At 45.2% G+C, this 21967-nt stretch overlaps 1 protein-coding gene across 1 annotated transcript in view; it reads left to right on the top strand.

Annotated features, from left to right (window-relative positions):
* Positions 1 to 563: 563 nt before the first annotated feature.
* LOC135509182 (DNA-directed RNA polymerase III subunit RPC2) overlaps positions 564 to 21967 on the top strand; it is a 49483-nt gene continuing 28079 nt past the window's right edge. Inside the window, exons 1-14 of the mRNA XM_064929618.1 lie at positions 564 to 713; positions 4939 to 4971; positions 5121 to 5177; positions 5987 to 6051; positions 6277 to 6352; positions 6541 to 6641; positions 6838 to 6929; positions 7247 to 7364; positions 8077 to 8185; positions 16657 to 16779; positions 18157 to 18273; positions 18663 to 18797; positions 20649 to 20810; positions 21206 to 21406. Of these exons, the coding sequence (XP_064785690.1) occupies positions 642 to 713; positions 4939 to 4971; positions 5121 to 5177; positions 5987 to 6051; positions 6277 to 6352; positions 6541 to 6641; positions 6838 to 6929; positions 7247 to 7364; positions 8077 to 8185; positions 16657 to 16779; positions 18157 to 18273; positions 18663 to 18797; positions 20649 to 20810; positions 21206 to 21406 (1461 nt within the window). The 5' untranslated portion in view covers positions 564 to 641. The remainder of the gene's footprint in view (positions 714 to 4938; positions 4972 to 5120; positions 5178 to 5986; positions 6052 to 6276; positions 6353 to 6540; positions 6642 to 6837; positions 6930 to 7246; positions 7365 to 8076; positions 8186 to 16656; positions 16780 to 18156; positions 18274 to 18662; positions 18798 to 20648; positions 20811 to 21205; positions 21407 to 21967) is intronic.

The following is a 21967-nucleotide window of genomic DNA, read 5'->3' on the forward strand; positions in this document are numbered from 1 at the left end:
TTCTTGAGAGGGTAAGAGCTGGTGAGGAAGGAGTAGATCCAGTAAATATTGTAAGTGAACATTTAAGAACTCAGTACTATGGTGTCTTGAATATATGCACTGATGGGGGCGGGGAGGTCCTCTGGTCAAGAGAGAAGGGAGAAAGTGTAATCACAAGACTAAGACTGGGACACACAACAGTATATTGAAATTGGTAGGAAAACATTGACTGGGAAGTGTGATCACTGTCAGGAGGAGATGGAGACAGTGGAACATGTGCTATTTCAGTGCCAGCCATATGGGAGGGAAAGGGAGAGATTGTTATCAGATTTAATGAGTAATAGTGTTGAAGAGCCAAGCATAAGTGAACTGCTGAGAAAATATTCAGGGGGTGTAAGTAATTATGTATTTCGTTTCGCATTTATACCTTTCCTGTGTGGTCCACACTCCAGTCCAGTTGGTCGTGGTCATACACTTAAAGATGTATACCAACAGCCATATACAAACCACAGAAGAAGTATCTGGTAAAGTTTTCTTGTTCAGCACGGTAGGCTTTTGCTGTGACACATCGAAGCGTACATGCTGTAGCTGCTTCCGGTTGCAGGAGAAACATTGGAAATGTGTTCTGGTGTTTACACGTTTTCACACAAACAATAAAAATCATGGAAATCCTTGGAGAGGAGTTTGGAGATATGACTCACCAGCAGCTCGCGGCTCCTGTCAATACTATAGAGGTAATTATATTGTTGCATTAGCACAATAGGATGACTGGGCGAACAGATACGCGGGAGTGGTGTGCAGTTTGCACATTGCCACCTGCTCTGTGTTGTTTTCATTTTCAATGTAACGTTAGCGAACGCATGTCGTCTTTAGCTAAGTTAGCTAGCTACTTGCCTAGAAACCCGACGTTGAATTGCATTGAGTTCTGCGTTTGAATCAGGAAAGCTCCCTCACGACCTTTACAAGTCAGAATTAAGTGAAAATGCCCGAGATGCCGGTGTTTGGAGGATATATTGGCACGGGTGTTAGGCCCGGGACGATGTCGAGTACCGGCAAACCGTGCCAATATATCCTCCAAACACCGCATTCTCGGGCATTATCACTTTTGTACAACGGGTTACCAACATTCAAATAATGATTGACAGATTTAGATTAAAATAGTTATTTTTGATGAATTTGTGGGTACTCTTTCATCCTTCCACAAGATATAGTCACGACACAAATCTAGCGTTGCTACCCAAGTCGGCTGGTCGTTCGTGCTCAAGGAATAACAGCAAAGTAGCCGTATTTGTTTAAGCTGTTTTCTAGTGACATTTATTTGGATACATCGATAACAATGCGCTAATGAGGCGCAATTTTGCCTGGCATCGAAAATGTGCTCACTCGTCACTGGACACTGTTGTTCAGAGAAGCTAGCCAACAACTCAGTTAACACAATCACTTCAAACTGAACCTGGAAAGTCTGCAAACTAGATGCCCTTAAGTTCATTTGACCTTTTTTCAATTGAGAATGCCACATTCATTTTCAAAGGTTGCTGCCTCAGTGTCTTTAGATATTTTTGTCAGATGTTACTATGGACTACGGAAGTATAATTACACGCATTTCATAAGTGTCAAAGGCTTTTATTGACAATTACATGAAGTTGATGCAAAGAGTCAATATTTGCAGTGTTGACCCTTCTTTTTAAAGACCACTGCAATCTGTCCTGGCATGCTATCAATTAACTTGACTTGACAGCCCATTCTTGCATAATCAATTCTTGGAGTTTGTCAGAATGTGTGTTTTTGTTTGTCCACCCGCCTCTTGAGGATTGACCACAAATTAAATGGGATTAAAGTCTGGGGAGTTTCCTGGCCATGGACCCAAAATATCAATGTTTTGTTTCCGAGACACTTAGTTATCACTTTTGCCTTATGGCAAGGTGCTCCATCATGCTGGAAAAGGCATTGTTCGTCACTAAACTGTTCCTGGATGGTTGGGAGAAGTTGCTCTCGGAGCATGTGTTGGTACCATTCTTTATTCATTGCTGTGTTCTTGGGCAAAATTGTGAGTGAACCCACTCCCTTGGCTGAGAAGAAACCCCACACATGAATGGTCTCAGGATGCTTTACTGTTGGCATGACACAGGACTGATGGTAGCGCTCTCATTGTCTTCTCCGGACAAGCTTTTTTCCGGATGCCCCAAACAATCGGAAAGGGGATTCAGAGAAAATGACTTTACCTCAGTCCTCTGCAGTCCAATCCCTGTACCTTTTGCAGAATATCAGTCTGTCCCTGATGTTTTTCCTGGAGAGAAGTGGCTTCTTTACTGCCCTTCTTGACACCAGGCCATTCTCCAAAAGTCTTCGCCTCACTGTGCGTGCAGATGAACTCACACCTGCCTGCTGCCATACCTGAGCAAGCTCTGTACTGTATCCCGCAGCTGAATCAACTTTAAGAGAAGGTCCTGGCGCTTGCTGGACATTCTTGGGTGCCCTGAAGCCTTCTTCACAACAATTGAACCGCTCTCCTTGAAGTTCTTGATGATCCGATAAATGGTTGATTTAGGTGCAATATTACTGGCAGCAATATCCTTGCCTGTGAATCCCTTTTTGTGCAAAGTAATGATGACGGCACATGTTTCCTTGCATATAACCATGTTTGACAGAGGAAGAACAATGATTCCAAGCTCCACCCTACTTTTGAAGCTTCCAGTCAGTTATTGGAACTCAATCAGCATGACAGCCAGCCTTGTCCTCGTCAACACTCACCTGTGTTAACGAGTATCACTGACATGATGTCAGCTGGTCCTTTTGTGGCAGGGCTGAAATGCAGTGGAAATGTTTTTGGGGGATTCAGTTCATTTGCATGGCAAAGAGGTACTTTGCAATTCATTGCAATTCATCTGATCACTCTTCATAACATTTTGGAGTATATGCAAATTGCCATCATACAAACTGAGGCAGCAGACTTTGAAGATTAATATTAGTGTCATTCTCAACTTTTGGCCACGACTGTATATATCCATAAAAATGAATGCCAGCTGATTCATGATTTCGGCTGCCTGCCTATCTGTCTCCTCCAGACTCGTTCATTATATGGGACAGCTGGAGATTGAATTTGAATATTGAAACAATGTCGGAGAAACGGACAGCAAGGTTTATACAATTCTCCGCTGTTGAAAACAACTAAATGTTAGTCTAAAAGAATTGTGAGAATGTCTAGATGGTTTTTATAGTGGAGATCAAGTATATAAATTGCTGGGCTGATGCGACAGTAGATTGCGCAGTCAGATGGAACAGAGTAAATAGGCATTTTAATGTCAAAGATTTTGCTGGTGATAATTTGTGGAATTAACACCGGCTGGAATGTGGTTTTAGCCAATCAGCATTCCGGATTAGGACCCCCCTCCCCTCATTGATAAAAATTATATGGGCAGAACCATGTAAACACATGCATAATATCGAAGTATGCATGCATCTGATGCATGTATTTGTATCTTGTGCGCATGCTTCAGTTGATAAAAAGTTGTTGAATGCGCTACCAGCGCTTTGAAAAGTTTATTATACTTTCCTGTGGCTATATTGTCTCCCATTCCTACTGCCAAAAGGACCAACCATACGGACAAATTTATTTTTATTATTCAATATTCTGTCTTGTAGAGGTCCTAATAGGAAACTTACCTGATTCAAACTTATTTCTGGGTGCCAGGCTAGCTAGATACTAGCTCTTGATCTTAACTCAGTTCCATTACACAAATCATTGGACAAAGCATCTTCTGTAAGGTTGGATTTTTGTTGAGTGGCAATGCTCTATCTGAACACTAACAGGCGTCGTTATCTTTCATATCAGCAATAAATCATTTTCGAAAACCAAAAGGTGAAAATGATACACCTTGATAGGGTTAGTGTTACCACACAACCATATCTCCATGTTACAGCACTTGTTTACGGAAGACAACTAGCTATCTAGAATGCTCTGAACAGCTGTGTGTTAGTGTAACCAAAGCTTATGGATATACTGACAAGACACAAAACAGCACATCGCACTGTCTAGCTCATGCCTTTCTTTGGATTGGACACATCTCATTATTTTAATACTTTAAAAAAATATATTCGATTAGGGTTGTTGACGTCAACTGCCTATATGCAATGGAGAAAGATGCTATGCTACTAGCCTCATTGCATGAGTATGCATAGCCATCTCGAGACCACTCCGATAGTGTTTTTTTTTCTCAAAACTAAGCTGCGCTGATGTCACATGTCCTACTTATATACATTTTTATTTAAGCTTTATTTAACTTGGCAAGTCATTTAAGAACAAATTCTTATTTACAATGACGGCTGAAGCCGCACAACGCTGGGCCAATTGTGCTCCACCCTGTGGGACTCACGGCCGGATTTGATACAGCCTGGATTTGAACCAGGTACTGTAGTGATGCCTCTTGCACTGAGATGCAGTGTCTTAGACCACTTCACCACTCGGGGGCCATATAGCAGTACACTTGTAACAACCTAAGCATTACGACATTTCTATTCATTTCAAATAAGCCATTCATTTTTTTTGTTGACCGAATTTGACACTTTCTCATTGACCTCCATAGAAAAACTCCTTGCTTGGTGTGCGGGAAAACAGAGGGAGACATATTTTCTGCAGAGTTGGGCCACTCTCTTTACCTCTTCCTCCCTGGGGTATCTCAGGAAGTGTAGGAGACGTGTAGTTTTGTCAGATGGAGGCACCCATAGCTGCATGGATCTGTGCAAAACTGAAAGATGAGGGCCAAATGTTTAGTAAGAGATGATTATTGACATTTTAAAACAGTGTCGGGATTGTTTTTCACATGAGGTCAGGCGAAGCTAATGGCTGAAAACTGTAGGGAGAATGCAAAATGCCCCCTAGGGAGCCAGCTAGATACCAACTCCTAGCTACATCCTGATGTGTATTATTGTTTCTTTACTTGGATCTCTTTTTTTCCATAGGAAAAATGGAAACTATTGCCAGCTTTTTTGAAGGTAAGAGTTTTTGCTATTTCTACTATATAGTGGATATAGCTAATGATAGTGAATTCCACATGCACCCGGATAATTGTCTTTCACTTCATTCTTCACTTTTACTGTCTCTTTGCCATCTCTAGTCCCTCTATTAATGTCTGATATTTCAGGTGAAAGGTCTGGTGAAACAGCACATTGACTCCTTCAACTACTTCATCAATGTGGAGGTAAAGCAACAGTTTCATCACTTGGTGTAACATAAGGATAGAAATATAATGTATAGAATGGCCACATGAAAAAAACATATCAGCAGTTTAGGCTGGGCTGAACCAGAATCTGGGCTTACAGAATACATTGGAATGGTCAATCTCCTTTAAGCCCAGGAAGTAGCCATTCAATTTGTCATTCACCAGCTTTTCAAGATTAATAATATCAAAATATGTTTGTTACTCACAAAATACGGATTTTCGATTAGCAACTATAGTGACTTACTGCGGTCACAGTCGGTATGTACTTCCAAAAAAGGTCTAAATGAAAGGTTACATGCAACTGAAAAAATGCCTCTTCGGCACCTCTGTAGTGAGCTGGAGAATTATGACCTGTGCATGACAGTAAGGTTACACCGCCAATGTAAATTGCTCACGTCCCAAGGATCCCCAATAGCACAAACCTTAGTGCTATGCACATGTTTTAAGTCTTCAACAGCTTGGAGGTGCCGAGGAGGCATTTTTTTCAGCTGCATGTAACTTTGTATTTAGATCTTTTTTGGAAGTACACACTGGCTGTGACTGCAGTAAATTACAATAGTTGCTAATCAAAACTCCATAATTGCTGAGTAACGAACGTATTTTGACATTAAGCTTGAAAAGCTGGTGAATAGCTGCTTCCTGTGCTTAAAGGAGTTTTGCCATATCAGAGTCTCTTGTAAGGCCAGATTCTGGTTCAAGGCCTACTTCCATATGGCAGTATTTTGCAAGTGTATTGTGTAGCTAACCAAGCTATGTCTAAATTTGAGCATTTGTGTGGTTTATTACAGATAAAGAAGATAATGAAAGCAAATGAAAAGATCACAAGTGATGCTGATCCCATGTGGTACCTAAAGTAAGCTGCTGGTCCTACTCTCTATACATGCCATCCAACAACAACAAACATTGGTGGGAATGCGATGTTGCTGGTTCAAAGCCTTCTTAGACCAGCAACTTTTTACTTACAAGGCAGACACGCAACAAGCAGTCAAGACTATTTTTTTGAAGAATGTGCTTAAAATCCATGGCAAACTACACTATAATTTCTAAAACTAAAATAACACCAACGTCCCATTTTCAGGTACCTCAATATATACGTTGGCATGCCTGATGTTGAAGAGAGCTTCAATGTAACCAGACCAGTATCTCCACATGAGGTGAATCTAGTCTGTTTCCCCTTCCCTGCAAAAATATCACAAACGACTGCATAATAGTGTCACACAGTTGAATAGTCTCTGCTTAACTAGGAGGACATTACAATATATATATATTGGGTCTTCCTCAACACACTTTGAGATAAAAATGAACATTTGTGAATACTTTAAAGCCGCATTGTTTCCACCAGTGTCGTCTCAGGGACATGACTTACTCTGCACCCATCACTGTGGACATCGAGTACACCCGTGGCAGTCAGAGAATCATCCGCAATGCTCTACCCATCGGAAGGTACTGCTCTCTCCCTCTCTGCAAACCCTCTCTTTATCACACTACGGGGAAGGTACTAACCAGTTCTTACCTCACCGAAGTTCAGTGCTTTGGTAGTACATGAGTACATGTTTAACTTCCTATAGAATTAGTATTGTTTGCACCACTCTCTCTGAGATTTTCCTACTAACAGTGCGTTGAACAATATTCTACCCAGGATGCCCATCATGCTGCGCAGCTCTAACTGTGTCCTCACGGGGAAGACGTCCATGGAGTACTCCAAACTCAACGAGTGCCCTCTGGACCCAGGTAAGCAACACCTAGTTGAACGCCTTTGCATGGGGAGGTGGGCGGCGGCGGCACACTCTTCTCCTGGAGGGCCACCTGCAGTATACCTGCAGTATGTGAAGACTTGTTCCAGCCCAGCACTGATTCAAGTAATCAACTAGTGATGATTTTCAATTTAGACCACATTAGTCTAACCAGGTGTGTTAGAGCTGGGCTAGATCAAAAACATGCACACAGTGGCCTTGTAGGACCAGAATTGCCCATCCCAAGGATGATTGCTGTAGTGCCGAGCATCAGAATGCATAGGTGTGAATTTGTCCTTGTCTTTACATCCACAGGGGGCTATTTCATTGTCAAAGGTCAGGAGAAGGTCATTCTGATCCAGGAGCAGCTGTCAAAGAACCGCATCATTGTGGAGCAGGACAGGAAGGGGGCAGTAGGAGCCTCTGTGACCAGGTGATGTCACTCGTATTTAGAATGACTTGACCCGATTGTTAGCCTCCCTACTTAGGCTCCAGCTGCAATTTGGTGGAGACACTTTGCTCCTGTTGGTATTTTCATACTGTTAGGTTCTAATTATTAGAGTAACAACTCGACAGACACTATGAAATCTTAAACCAAGTTAATTCATCCCAAAGGGTCAAACAGCTGTACAGACGATGACATGTTCACACAAGCACTGATATTTAACCCTTTCTCCTCTGCTGAGTATCCTCCTACACATCTGAACAGATATCACTAAAGTTGCTAGACAGAACCTTAGTGATATCTGTTCTTCCTCACTTCATCTGACCTGACCTCTGCCCCAAAGTGCTCACTCCTCCCCAACTCACGGCTGTCATGGTGACTGGTACGAGACAGTGTCTCTTCTTCCAGAGGATCCCTCCCAAAGGTTCCCTGATGGCTTACAATAACATATCCTGACATAATGTAAACATTATACATGACCCTCTCTCCCTCAGTGACATGAATAAGTATATTTCATATTCTCAGAACCCAATAATACCTACTTTCTTTCAGGATTGATGCAGTTTATTGTGTTCTCATGTATTGCTTTCTTGAGTGCTTTACCATTGTAAGACATGTATACTCTGTATCTGCATGTGTTTATCCAACCCTCAGTTCACTAACCACCATTCTCCACTCATGCTTTGTCATGAGGTTACAGTTCCACCCATGAGAAGAAGAGCAGGACCAATATGATCGTTAAGCAGGGACGCTTCTACTTAAGACACAACGCACTCTCAGAGGATGCCCCCATTGCCATTATATTCAAGGTAAGAATTTCAAGTCCACATGGTGGCGCTGTTCGACTACAGAATATGACTACAGTCTGTCTACAGAATACAGATAATGCCAGCCTCTGCCACCCCTCGAACCTGTTCAGTGTTGTTGTTCAATGTGTTGGTAGTGGAACCCACTTGTGCTACCAATTAAGAACTAATTAGTGGATATGAAATTAGGTAATCTACTATCAGAATCAGTTTATGGACATGCTGCAGCCATTAGCTCTGTGTAACAATTGCTTCTAATTTGAGTTCAAAATTAGATTTGCTTCATTCAAGCAACAGCAGAACACAATTTTACTGAGATGTTTGTGTGATAACATTTGATTTTATGACACACAAGATTATTTGTCACCTGTGCTGAATATAACAGGTGTAGACCTTTATAGTGAAATGCTTACTTACAAGCCCTTAACCAACAATGCAGTTCTAAGAAAAACCATAATGAATACAGAAAATAACAAATAATTAAAGAGCAGCGGTAATAACAATAGTGGAATTATATACAAGGGTACCAGTACAGAGTCAATGTGCGGAGGCAGGGGTGTCTGTAATTATGTACATGTAGGTAGAGTTATTAAAGTGGCTGTGCAAATAGTATGGGTATCCATTTGATTAGCTGTTCAGGAGTCTTATGGCTTGGGGGTAGAAGCTGTTTAGAAGCCTCTTGGACCAGGACTTGGTGCTCCAGTACCACTTGCTGTGCAGTAGCAGAGTGAACAGTCTATGACTAGGGTGGCTGGAATCTTTGACGATTTTTAGGGCCTTCCTCTGACATCGCCTGGTATAGAGGTCCTGGATTGCAGGAAGCTTGGCCCTGGTGATGTACGCACTACCCTCTGTAGTGCCTTGCGGTCAGAGGCCGAGCAGTTGCCATACCAGGCAGTGATACAACCCGTCAGGATGCTCTCGATGGTATAAAACTTTTGAGGCTCTGAGGACCCATGTCAAATCTTTTCAGTCTCCCGAGGGGAATAGGTTCTTTCGTGCCCTCTTCACAACTGTCTTGGTGTACTTGCACCATGACAGTTTGTTGGTGATGTGGACGCCAAGGAACTTTAAATCTAATTTATTTATAAAGCCCTTACATCAGCGGATATCTCAAAGTGATATACAGAAACCCAGCCTAAAACCCCAAACAGCAAGCAATGCAGGTGTAGAAGAACGGTGGCTAGGAAAAACTCCCTAGAAAGGCCAGAACCTGGTGGCCAAGATGTTAAAATGTTCATAGATGACCAGCAGGGTCAAATAATAATAATCACAGTGCTTGTCGAGGGTGCAACAGGTCAGCGCCTCAGGAGTAAATGTCAGTTGGCTTTTCCTAGTCGATCATTCAGAGTATCTCTACTGCTCCTGCTGTCTCTAGAAAGCTGAAAACAGCAGGTCTGGGACAGGTTGCACGTCCGGTGAACAGGTCAGGGTTCCATAGCCACAGGCAGAACAGTTGAAACTGGAGCAGCAGCACGGCCAGGTGGACTGGGGACAGCAAGGAGTCAGACAGGCTCTCTCTCGGACTCTGTCTGTCAAAATACTCCAGATATAAGCCAACCCAGACAGGAAAAACACCCCCCCTAGGGACGGCATGGATGGGCACCAGTAAGCCAGTGACTCAGCCCCTGTATTAGGGTTAGAGGCAGAGAATCCCAGTGGAGGGAGGTGAACCGGCCAGGCAGAGACAGGAAGGCGGTTCGTTGCTCATTTACATTACATTTAAGTCATTTAGCAGACGCTCTTATCCAGAGCGACTTACAAATTGGTGAATTCACCTTCTGACATCCAGTGGAACAGCCACTTACAATAGTGCATCTAAATCATTTAAGGGGGGGGGTGAGAAGGATTACTTATCCTATCCTAGGTATTCCTTGAAGAGGTGGGGTTTCAGGTGTCTCCGGAAGGTGGTGATTGACTCTGCTGTCCTGGCATCGTGAGGGAGTTTGTTCCACCATTGGGGGGCCAGAGCAGCGAACAGTTTTGACTGGGCTGAGCGGGAACTGTACTTCCTCAGTGGTAGGGAGGCGAGCAGGCCAGAGGTGGATGAACGCAGTGCCCTTGTTTGGGTGTAGGGCCTGATCAGAGCCTGGAGGTACTGCGGTGCCGTTCCCCTCACAGCTCCGTAGGCAAGCACCATGGTCTTGTAGCGGATGCGAGCTTCAACTGGAAGCCAGTGGAGAGAGCGGAGGAGCGGGGTGACGTGAGAGAACTTGGGAAGGTTGAACACCAGACGGGCTGCGGCGTTCTGGATGAGTTGTAGGGGTTTAATGGCACAGGCAGGGAGCCCAGCCAACAGCGAGTTGCAGTAATCCAGACGGGAGATGACAAGTGCCTGGATTAGGACCTGCGCCGCTTCCTGTGTGAGGCAGGGTCGTACTCTGCGGATGTTGTAGAGCATGAACCTACAGGAACGGGCCACCGCCATGATGTTGGTTGAGAACGACAGGGTGTTGTCCAGGATCACGCCAAGGTTCTTAGCGCTCTGGGAGGAGGACACAATGGAGTTGTCACCCGTGATGGCGAGATCATGGAACGGGCAGTCCTTCCCCGGGAGGAAGAGCAGCTCCGTCTTGCCGAGGTTCAGCTTGAGGTGGTGATCCGTCATCCACACTGATATGTCTGCCAGACATGCAGAGATGCGATTCGCCACCTGGTCATCAGAAGGGGAAAGGAGAAGATTAATTGTGTGTCGTCTGCATAGCAATGATAGGAGAGACCATGTGAGGTTATGACAGAGCCAAGTGACTTGGTGTATAGCGAGAATAGGAGAGGGCCTAGAACAGAGCCCTGGGGGACACCAGTGGTGAGAGCGCGTGGCGAGGAGACAGATTCTCGCCACGCCACCTGGTAGGAGCGACCTGTCAGGTAGGACGCAATCCAAGCGTGGGCCGCGCCGGAGATGCCCAACTCGGAGAGGGTGGAGAGGAGGATCTGATGGTTCACAGTATCGAAGGCAGCCGATAGGTCTAGAAGGATGAGAGCAGAGGAGAGAGAGTTAGCTTTAGCAGTGCGGAGCGCCTCCGTGATGCAGAGAAGAGCAGTCTCAGTTGAATGACTAGTCTTGAAACCTGACTGATTTGGATCAAGAAGGTCATTCTGAGAGAGATAGCGGGAGAGCTGGCCAAGGACGGCACGTTCAAGAGTTTTGGAGAGAAAAGAAAGAAGGGATACTGGTCTGTAGTTGTTGACATCGGAGGGATCGAGTGTAGGTTTTTTCAGAAGGGGTGCAACTCTCGCTCTCTTGAAGACGGAAGGGACGTAGCCAGCGGTCAGGGATGAGTTGATGAGCGAGGTGAGGTAAGGGAGAAGGTCTCCGGAAATGGTCTGGAGAAGAGAGGAGGGGATAGGGTCAAGCGGGCAGGTTGTTGGGCGGCCGGCCGTCACAAGAAGCGAGATTTCATCTGGAGAGAGAGGGGAGAAAGAGGTCAGAGCACAGGGTAGGGCAGTGTGAGCAGAACCAGCGGTGTCGTTTGACTTAGCAAACGAGGATCGGATGTCGTCGACCTTCTTTTCAAAATGGTTGACGAAGTCATCTGCAGAGAGGGAGGAGGAGGAGGATTCAGGAGGGAGGAGAAGGTGGCAAAGAGCTTCCTAGGGTTAGAGGCAGATGCTTGGAATTTAGAGTGGTAGAAAGTGGCTTTAGCAGCAGAGACAGAGGAGGAAAATGTAGAGAGGAGGGAGTGAAAGGATGCCAGGTCCGCAGGGAGGCGAGTTTTCCTCCATTTCCGCTCGGCTGCCCGGAGCTCTGTTCTGTGAGCTCGCAATGAGTCGTCGAGCCACGGAGCGGGAGGGGAGGACCGAGCCGGCCTGGAGGATAGGGGACATAGAGAGTCAAAGGATGCAGAAAGGGAAGAGAGGAGGGTTGAGGAGGCAGAATCAGGAGATAGGTTGTAGAAGGTATGAGCAGAGGGAAGAGATGATAGGATGGAAGAGGAGAGAGTAGCGGGGGAGAGAGAGCGAAGGTTGGGACGGCGCGATACCATCCGAGTAGGGGCAGTGTGGGAAGTGTTGGATGAGAGCGAGAGGGAAAAGGATACAAGGTAGTGGTCGGAGACTTGGAGGGGAGTTGCAATGAGGTTAGTGGAAGAACAGCATCTAGTAAAGATGAGGTCGAGCGTATTGCCTGCCTTGTGAGTAGGGGGGGAAGGTGAGAGGGTGAGGTCAAAAGAGGAGAGGAGTAGAAAGAAGGAGGCAGAGAGGAATGAGTCAAAGGTAGACGTGGGGAGGTTAAAGTCGCCCAGGACTGTGAGAGGTGAGCCGTCCTCAGGAAAGGAGCTTATCAAGGCATCAAGCTCATTGATGAACTCTCCGAGGGAACCTGGAGGGCGATAAATGATAAGGATGTTAAGCTTGAAAGGGCTGGTAACTGTGACAGCATGGAATTCAAAGGAGGCAATAGACAGATGGGTAAGGGGAGAAAGAGAGAATGACCACTTGGGAGAGATGAGGATCCCGGTGCCACCACCCCGCTGACCAGAAGCTCTCGGGGTGTGCGAGAACACGTGGGCGGACGAAGAGAGAGCAGTAGGAGTAGCAGTGTTATCTGTGGTGATCCATGTTTCCGTCAGTGCCAAGAAGTCGAGGGACTGGAGGGAGGCATAGGCTGAGATGAACTCTGCCTTGTTGGCCGCAGATCGGCAGTTCCAGAGGCTACCGGAGACCTGGAACTCCACGTGGGTCGTGCGCGCTGGGACCACCAGATTAGGGTGGCCGCGGCCACGCGGTGTGGAGCGTTTGTATGGTCTGTGCAGAGAGGAGAGAACAGGGATAGATAGACACATAGTTGACAGGCTACAGAAGAGGCTACGCTAATGCAAAGGAGATTGGAATGACAAGTGGACTACACGTCTCGAATGTTCAGAAAGTTAAGCTTACGTAGCAAGAATCTTATTGACTAAAATGATTGAAATGCTACAGTACTGCTGGAGTAGGCTAGCTGGCAGTGGCTGCGATGTTGACACTACACTAATCAAGTCGTTCCGTCGAGTGTAATAGTTTCTACAGTGCTGCTATTTGGGGCTAGCTAGCTAGCTAGCAGTGTTGATTGCGTTACGTTACGTTAAAAGAACGACAATAGCTGGCTAGCTAACCTAGAAAATCGCTCTAGACTACACAATTGTCTTAGATACAAAGACGGCTATGTAGCTAGCTAGCTACGATCAAACAAATCAAACCGTTGTACTGTAATAGTTTCTACAGTGCTGCTATTCGGGGGCTAGCTGGCTAGCTAGCAGTGATTGCGTTACGTTACGTTAAAAGAACGACAATAGCTGGCTAGCTAACCTAGAAAATCGCTCTAGACTACACAATTGTCTTAGATACAAAGACGGCTATGTAGCTAGCTAGCTACGATCAAACAAGTCAAACCGTTGTACTGTAATAGTTTCTACAGTGCTGCTATTCGGGGGCTAGCTGGCTAGCTAGCAGTGTTGATTGCATACGTTACGTTAAAAGAACGACAATAGCTGGCTAGCTAACCTAGAAAATCGCTCTAGACTACACAATTGTCTTAGACGTTAGCTAGTTGCTTAGCTAGCTGCTGGGCAGATAGCAGTGTAGACTACGTTAGGACGACGAAATACGATAATTACGCAATTTCTTTGATACAAAGATGGCTATGTAGCTAGCTAAGAAGAAATTGCTAAGATTAGACAAATCAAACCGTTGTACTATAATGAAATGTAATGAAAATGTAATGAAAGGTTATACTACCTGCGGACCGAAGTGTAGATGCGACCGCTCGCTCCAACCCGGAACCGAAAAGGTTCCAGTGCCTTTCCGTTCACCTTCACACTCATGGGCCAGACTACACTCAATCATAGGACCTACTGAAGAGATGAGTCTTCAATAAAGACTTAAAAGTTGAGACCGAGTCTGCGTCTCTCACATGGGTAGGCAGACCATTCCATAAAAATGGAGCTCTATAGGAGAAAGCACTGCCTCCAGCTGTTTGCTTAGAAATTCTAGGGACAATTAGGAGGCCTGCGTCTTGTGACCGTAGCATAGGTGTAGGTATGTACGGCTGGAGCGGAAAGATGGGTAGGAGCAAGACCATGTAATGCTTTGTAGGTTAGCAGTAAAACTTTGAAATCAGCCCTTGCCTTAACAGGAAGCCAGTGTAGAGAGGCTAGCACTGGAGAAATATTATCAATTTTGCTTTGTTCTAGTCAAGAATCTAGCAGCCGTGTTTACAACTAACTGAAGTTTTATTTAGTGCTGTAGCCGGTGAGTAGAGCATTGCAATAGTCTAACCGAGAAGTGACAAAAGCCTGGATTAATTTTTCTACATCATTTTTGGACAGAAAGTTTCTGATTTTTGCGACGTTACGTAGATGGAAAAAGGTTGTCCTTGAAACAGTCTTGATATGTTCGTCAAAAGGCAGATCAGGGTCCAGAGTAACGCCGACGTCCTTCGCAGTTTTATTTGAGACTACTGTACAACCATCAAGATTAATTGTCAGATTCAACAGAAGATCTCTGTTTCTTGGGACCGAGAACAAGCGTCTCTGTTTTGTCCAAGTTTAAAAGTAGAACATTTGCAGCCATCCACTTCCTTATGTATGAAACACAGGCTTCCAGAGAGGGCAATTTTGGGGCTTCACAATGTTTCACAGAAATGTACAGCTAGCTGTGTGTCATCCGCATAGCAGTGAAAGTTAAGTTTCCGAATGACATCACCAAGAGGTAATGTGTGTGTGTGTGTGTGAACAATAGTGGGCCTAAACAGAGACAAACTGATATCTTTCCCAACAGATAAGATCTAATTTTTTATATATTCTTGGTCAAGGTTTGGCTTTTTCAAGAGGCTTTATTACTGCCACTTTTAGTGAGTTTGGTACACATCCGGTGGATAGAGAGACATTTATTATGTTCAACATAGGAGGGCCAAGCACAGGAAGCAGCTCTTTCAGTAGTTTAGTTGGAATAGGGTCCAGTATGCAGCTTGAAGGTTTAGAGGCAATGATTATTTTCATCATTGTGTCAAGAGATATAGTACTAAAACACTTGAGTGTCTCTCTTGATCCTAAGTCCTGGCAGAGTTGTGCAGACTCAGGACAACTGAGCTTTGGAGGAATACGCAGATTTAAAGAGGAGTCTGTAATTGGCTTTCTAATGATCATGATCTTTTCCTCAAAGAAGTCAATGAATTTATCGCTGCTGAAGTGAAAGCCATCCTCTCTTGGGGAATGCTGCTTTTTAGTTAGCATTGCGACCATATCAAAAATACAAATACAGCCCCGTCGATGAGAATGGGGACGTGCTCGCTAGGTCCTCCCTTTTCCTGTAGTCCACAATCATCTCCTTTGTCTTGATTGCGTTGAGGGAGAGGTTGTTGTCCTTGCACCACACGGTCAGGTCTCTGACCTCCCTATAGGCTGCCTCATTGTTGTATGTGATCAGGCCTACCACTGTTGTCATCAGCAAACTTAATGATAGTGTTGGAGTCTTGTCGGTGTGCACGTAGTCTGTAATAGTTTGCAAGCCCTGCCACATCAGACTAGTGTCAGTCCCGGTGTAGTACGATTCGATCTTATTCCTGTATTGACGATTTGCCTGTTTGATGGTTCGTGGGGAATATCGGGATTTCTTGTAAGTTTCCGGGTTAGAGTCCTGCTCCTTGAAAGCGGCAGCTCTACCCTTTAGCTCAGTGCGAATATTGCCTGTAATCCATGGCTTCTGGTTTGGGTATGTACGTACAGTCACTGTGGGGACTGTATGTACATTTAAAGTTGTCCCAGCTTTCAGTCTTCCAGTCTTACAGATTTGGACATCTGTCACTCAATAAGGTCCATATCCGTGACTCCAGATTAAAATGTCTCTATTAACCTGTTGGCAGCAGTGTCATCAATGAGTTTCCCCTTGGACAGCCCTCTCCAAACAACATGTTCAATGTGGCAGTGTAGCATTTTGAGTTTGTCTTTTCACCAGTGTGGCGTGTTGGCCTTGCTGGTTTGTTTCTCCTGCCCTCATGCATCCTGAGTGAATTCCTCCTGGCCCTCGTTGCGTTCTGCAACGCTGCCGACCAGCATGCCCCAAGATGCATTGTGGGCCAGCCAGCCCCAATCCCACAGCTCCTCATTAGCATAAGCAAAAATCAGAGAACCTTGTGACTTCTGCCTTATCTCTTTGCTTGTCTGTACTTGTCCCTTTATCTCCTCCATCTTCCAGCCACTCCTCTTTTCTTCTCCCATCCTCTTTGTTAAGTCCTTTATACCTCTTTCTCTTCCACTTCATCATTCTTTCACTTGTACCTCCACCATATGCCCTCCTTCAAATTCCCCACCCCTCCATACTTCCCTGATACCTCTGTCATCCACCTCAATCCTCGCCCTTAAACCTCCACCTCCTCCTATTCTGCCCTCATACCTTCCCTCCATCCCTTCCCTCCCACATTTCATCTCCTTTATATCAAACCCTCTAATAATAGAATGTCCTCCTGTACCTCAACCCCCTCGATCCTCCTCACACAGGCTATGGGTGTGGAGAGTGACCAGGAGATAGTGCAGATGATTGGGACAGAGGAGCACGTCATGGCTAACTTCTCCCCCAGCCTGGAAGAGTGCCAGAAAGCCCAGATCTTCACTGAGATACAGGTACATGATTCCCTCTCTTCCTTCTCTGGAACCTGCTTCAGTCTGGTGAACCTATGTCCGAGGTTTCTAAATCACACTGGCCTGGGAGGAACAGGTGATACATGTAACTTAAGTTGTTATGATGTTGTGATGCCCAAACTAACTCAACAAAACTTTAAATCAATCCCCTTTTCAAATTACTTTGAGATGATTTTGGAATGAATTACATGTATAGCATTGTTATTTGGGGTACATTGACAAAGTTAAGTTGGTGACAGTGGTTAGGTAAATAAACCCAAAGCATGGATTGCAGTCTCTCCTTTGTCCTGTTCTTTCAAAGCAAGGAAAAGTAATTTTGTGATTTGAGTGAACTCTGACAACCAGTGAATGCATGGCTTTACTAGGCCTTTTTACTAGGCCTTTCCCCTGACCATTTGACCTGATTATATTGTCTAAGGAGTAGGACTTGACTGTTTCAAATACCCAGATTTTAACAGCTCTCAATAGAATGTGTTGATGTCTTGAGTTTGGGACACAACCTTTGTAATGCCTAGCAATTGAAGAATATTCCGCCTCATCAAGTCATTACTTAATAGGCCAACATGTCCTCTTTGACATGTGTTGTTGAATGCAGTGGACCAATTTGTCTGAAATTAACACCCTTGTCTAGCAGGAGGAACCAGCAATGCATTGATGCGGGCCATATTTAGCATCCTAGCAATGGCCTTTGGACTAGATTTGAATGCATGTTTTTCATGTCTTTTCAGTGTTATTATACCTCTGATGCGCGATACGTCAAGCTAAGCCTCAGTAGACCTATAAAATATATATTAGCCCAGGGGTGGGCAAACCTGTTGGCTCCAGAGTCACATTGAAACTTTGAAATTCAACAGAGAGCCATGCACATTTTACCCATGTTTTTACACATGAACATAAACTGTGATTCTGTTCTGAGTGACTGCCTTTGCCATTATGGTAGCATAATACGCAGGTCAGGATGGCATGCCTCTTCACTGGTGTCCTCAGTAGCCAATAGTTGTAGCCTGCATGGTGGGTGGTCTGGAGGATGCGCTCAGTCTCACTGACCTCTGACCTTCTCTCTAGAGCATGACACACAAGATCACTGACACAGGTGTGATAGTTGTGTGGGGGCATAAGTGCTGACTCGTATCCGGTTGTGGCTTTTTGTGATTCACTTGACCCGTTACAACTCTGGTCTCTCAGTGTTCATTTGGGTCCTTTTCTTCTCGACACAATGAACGTGCATGTCACACATTTTTCATCACTTTGGAATTACGTCTCCAGTTATTTTTAAGTTTGTCTCTTTGATCTGAGAGTGTTTTTTATTAATGGTGTGCAGTTAAAGATGTTGTATTCTCATTCCTCTGTGTTCCCTAGGCTCTGAAATACATTGGGAATAAGGTGCGGAGACAGCGCATGTGGGGAGGGCCCAAGAAGACCAAGATGGAGGAGGCCAGAGAGCTGTTGGCTTCCCTCATCCTCACTCATGTACCTGTAAGTGCTGTCAGATTGACCATACCAAAAAAACACTTTATACACACCTCTCTGGCCCGGGATTTACTATGGAAAGATCAGTAGTATCAGGTGTTTATAGGGTTAAAGCACTATGCTCGCCATACCATAAGATGATTTAGTTTTTTCACCTGTATCCTTATCTAGTCTTTATTGATATGGCTATGAGTGGACACATTTGTAAGGTACACACTTGTGTTAACATGATTCAGTGACTTTACTACCAGGGTTGGGGTCAATTCAGGAAGTGAACTAAAGTTCAAATTCCAGTTTTCCCCAATTCTCTGAGAAGATTCTACAATTTCAGTTTACTCCCTGAATTGACATAGAAATGGGATTGACTCAAACCCTGTTTTCTATTCCACCTCCAGGTGAAGGAGTTTAACTTCCGGGCCAAGTGTATCTACCTAGCGGTGATGGTGCGCAGGGTGATCCTAGCCCAAGGGGAGAACAAGGTGGATGACAGAGACTACTATGGCAACAAGCGCCTGGAGTTGGCTGGACAGGTGAATGAATACGTCTCGGGCTCCTCTACTGTAGCTCCATCTGAAGCACCAGTGTCTGTTGGTCTCTATCCTAATATAACCTCTGTCCTCCTGACCCCTTACGCTACATTGAATGTCCCATGGAATAATCAAAAGTACGCTAAATAGAACTCCTGTGACCCTCTGTTTTTAGTTTACACCCTCCGTTAGTGGTCTCCAGCACATTGTCTGTGTGAACTGTCCTATGTCCTATGGTGACTTACTCTTATCACATCGGGAGGCGCAGAGTTACCTGAGTACATTTGCCTGCACAGCCTTCCTCCAGCACAGTGGCCTACAGTATGCAGCTCCACAGTAAGCAGAGCCTTCTCTGGGTCTGTCTACACAGTAGGACTCCCTCACGCTGCTCTGTAATTAAATGAAAGATGAGTTGCAGCATTTATTACTAATGGATTAAAGGGTCGGTTGTGTGACTGTTGTACAGGCCCAGCAGCGTGAGCATCTTTTGCGTACGATGATGCTAGTTTCTTTGTATAGAACTATGCACCTTTAGATGTATTTTTACATACAAAATTTGTCTCCGAACTCTGAATCAAATAGCCTTCCTGTCACTGATAGAAAGTTTATTTTGATTTGCTATGTTTTACAATTATCAAGTCCCATTCGTAGCCTGATTTTGAGATGTGTCCATGTAAACAGGATTATTAGGGAATTCTTTCTTCTTGCAAAGCATGTAAAAGTTTTACTCAACTATTATATTAATCTGAGTATTCACAATAATCATATTATTGTGTGCATGTAACGGTACTGTGTCCAGAGTCTCTTCATCCCACAGAGGTTTTAATCCTTTCTTCCTCCCCAGTCAAAACAATTCTCTATATGCAGTGCTCCGTGCTTCTCTGAGAACTGATCCCAGGCCTGTGCTAATCGATACGGACTCTAATCCAGTCTCCCTGTGCCCTGATCTTTCACCTGTCTGTCACCCCTCTCCCTCTATTAATTCCCACTTTGTTGTTGCCGGTTTTTGTTTTCTTCCTCATCCCTCCCCGCCTCGCTCTGTATTCTCGGCTAGCGTTGTCAGGGGGGAGAGATACGCAGCAGCAGCACCAAAATCCCAGGGCCGAGGAAGCGGAGGCATTTTTCTGAGCCTTGACAAAGGAATGGCCGCCTTGACTGGAGCGATTGAGCTAATCCTACAGGCCCCGGCTCTGATAATGTAATTACGGCTGTCTTAAGGCCTTTAATTTCCCCCCACCCGACCTTCTCTGATTGAGGAGGGGGGCACAGGGCCTCCTTTCAATAGAGAGCTTAAGTACTCACAACGCCCAGCAATCTCTCCTCTCTCCAATTATGATTCCCTGACATTCAGCTAATTGGCCCAGCTGTGCGACGGAAGCTGTTTTTCTTTATTATGCATTTTGCCAGGACTACTTGTTTGTTTTGATGTATGCAAATTTGTTGGGGGTTGAGAGAGTGAGAGAGGTGCCCCACTAAAGGCCTGGGAGTGAGGCCAGGTCAGGCTTATCTCAGGGTTGGCACACCTGGTTATTAAATCTGTCTCCCAGGACCTGGTCATTGTCTCTAAGCTGATAGTGGAGAGGAACAGAACAGCTGTGAGCAGAAGCCAGGAGAACAGAGGGTTTGCCTTGTCTGTGTCTCCAGGGGATACGACTAGCTCTCCGAGTATTGTTATTTCACGTCTAGTTATTTGCATCAGAGACTCGATGTTTCCACTGTGTCAGTTTTGCCTTTTAGATCACAGTCTTTTATGGACAGGGAGGACCTGATCTTAGATCAGCACTCCTACTCTGAGACACTTAATACGTATTGTTCTGACTGTACTACTGACAATCTCTCGCCCCACCTGGCTAGCTGCTGTCTCTGCTGTTTGAGGATCTCTTTAAGAAGTTCAACTCCGAGCTGAAGAAAATCTCAGACCAGATCATCCCCAAGCAGCGGGCGGCACAGTTTGACATTGTCAAACACATGCGCCAGGACCAGATCACCAACGGCATGGTCAACGCCATCTCCACCGTGAGTGCTGCACTCCGCCCCATTTCAAGCTCTGGTCCTTTATGCCAGACAGTGCAAAGGAGTCCATACGGATTGACGTATGTCAAAAGGGCATTCTAGGTTGTCAGGTTCTTTTGCATCCAATTTTGAATGTAATGTTTCTGTACCTTACACAAGTGTGAGGTTGGTCTTATATTCTTTCATTTGTGTAAATATCATGAAGATATTGTGTCAGCTGATGCCACAGTGAATTGCAGTTAGCGACATCAATCAATATAAGGTGTTTATTTTTTAAAGCCATTTTAACATCAGCAGTGTTGTCACACATGCTACATATGTTTATTGCTCCAAGCAGTTGACCTCTCTCTCTCTCTCCCTCGCTCCCTCTCTCCCTCTCCTTTCTCTCTGCCCCCCAGGGGAACTGGTCCCTGAAAAGGTTTAAGATGGACCGTCAGGGTGTGACCCAGGTGCTGTCCCGTCTCTCCTTCATCTCTGCTCTGGGCATGATGACCAGGATCTCCTCCCAGTTTGAGAAGACCAGGAAGGTCAGCGGGCCCCGCTCCCTGCAGCCCTCCCAGTGGGGCATGCTGTGCCCCTCCGACACCCCTGAGGGAGAGGTGAGTCAGAGAGATATACATACACATTGGCAAGCATACACACCCACACACCATGGCCTGCATAAACTCCATACACACACACACACCACGGCCTGCATAAACTCCATACACACACACACACCATGGCCTGCATAAACTCCATACACACACACACACAGAAACACACCATGGCCTGCATAAACTCCATACACACACACACACACACACACACACACCATGGCCTGCATAAACTCCATACACACACACACACACACACACACACACACACACACACACACACACACACACACACACACATGGCCTGCATAAACTCCATACACACACACACACACACACACCATGGCCTGCATAAACTCCATACACACACACACACACACACACACCGTGGCCTGCATAAACTCCATACACACACACACACACACACACACCGTGGCCTGCATAAACTCCATACACACACACACACACACACACACACCATGGCCTGCATAAACTCCACACACACACACACACACACACACACACCATGGCCTGCATAAGCTCCACACACACACACACACACAC

The sequence above is a fragment of the Oncorhynchus masou genome, chromosome 22 (assembly GCF_036934945.1).
Source record: "Oncorhynchus masou masou isolate Uvic2021 chromosome 22, UVic_Omas_1.1, whole genome shotgun sequence".
Lineage (NCBI taxonomy): Eukaryota > Metazoa > Chordata > Actinopteri > Salmoniformes > Salmonidae > Oncorhynchus > Oncorhynchus masou.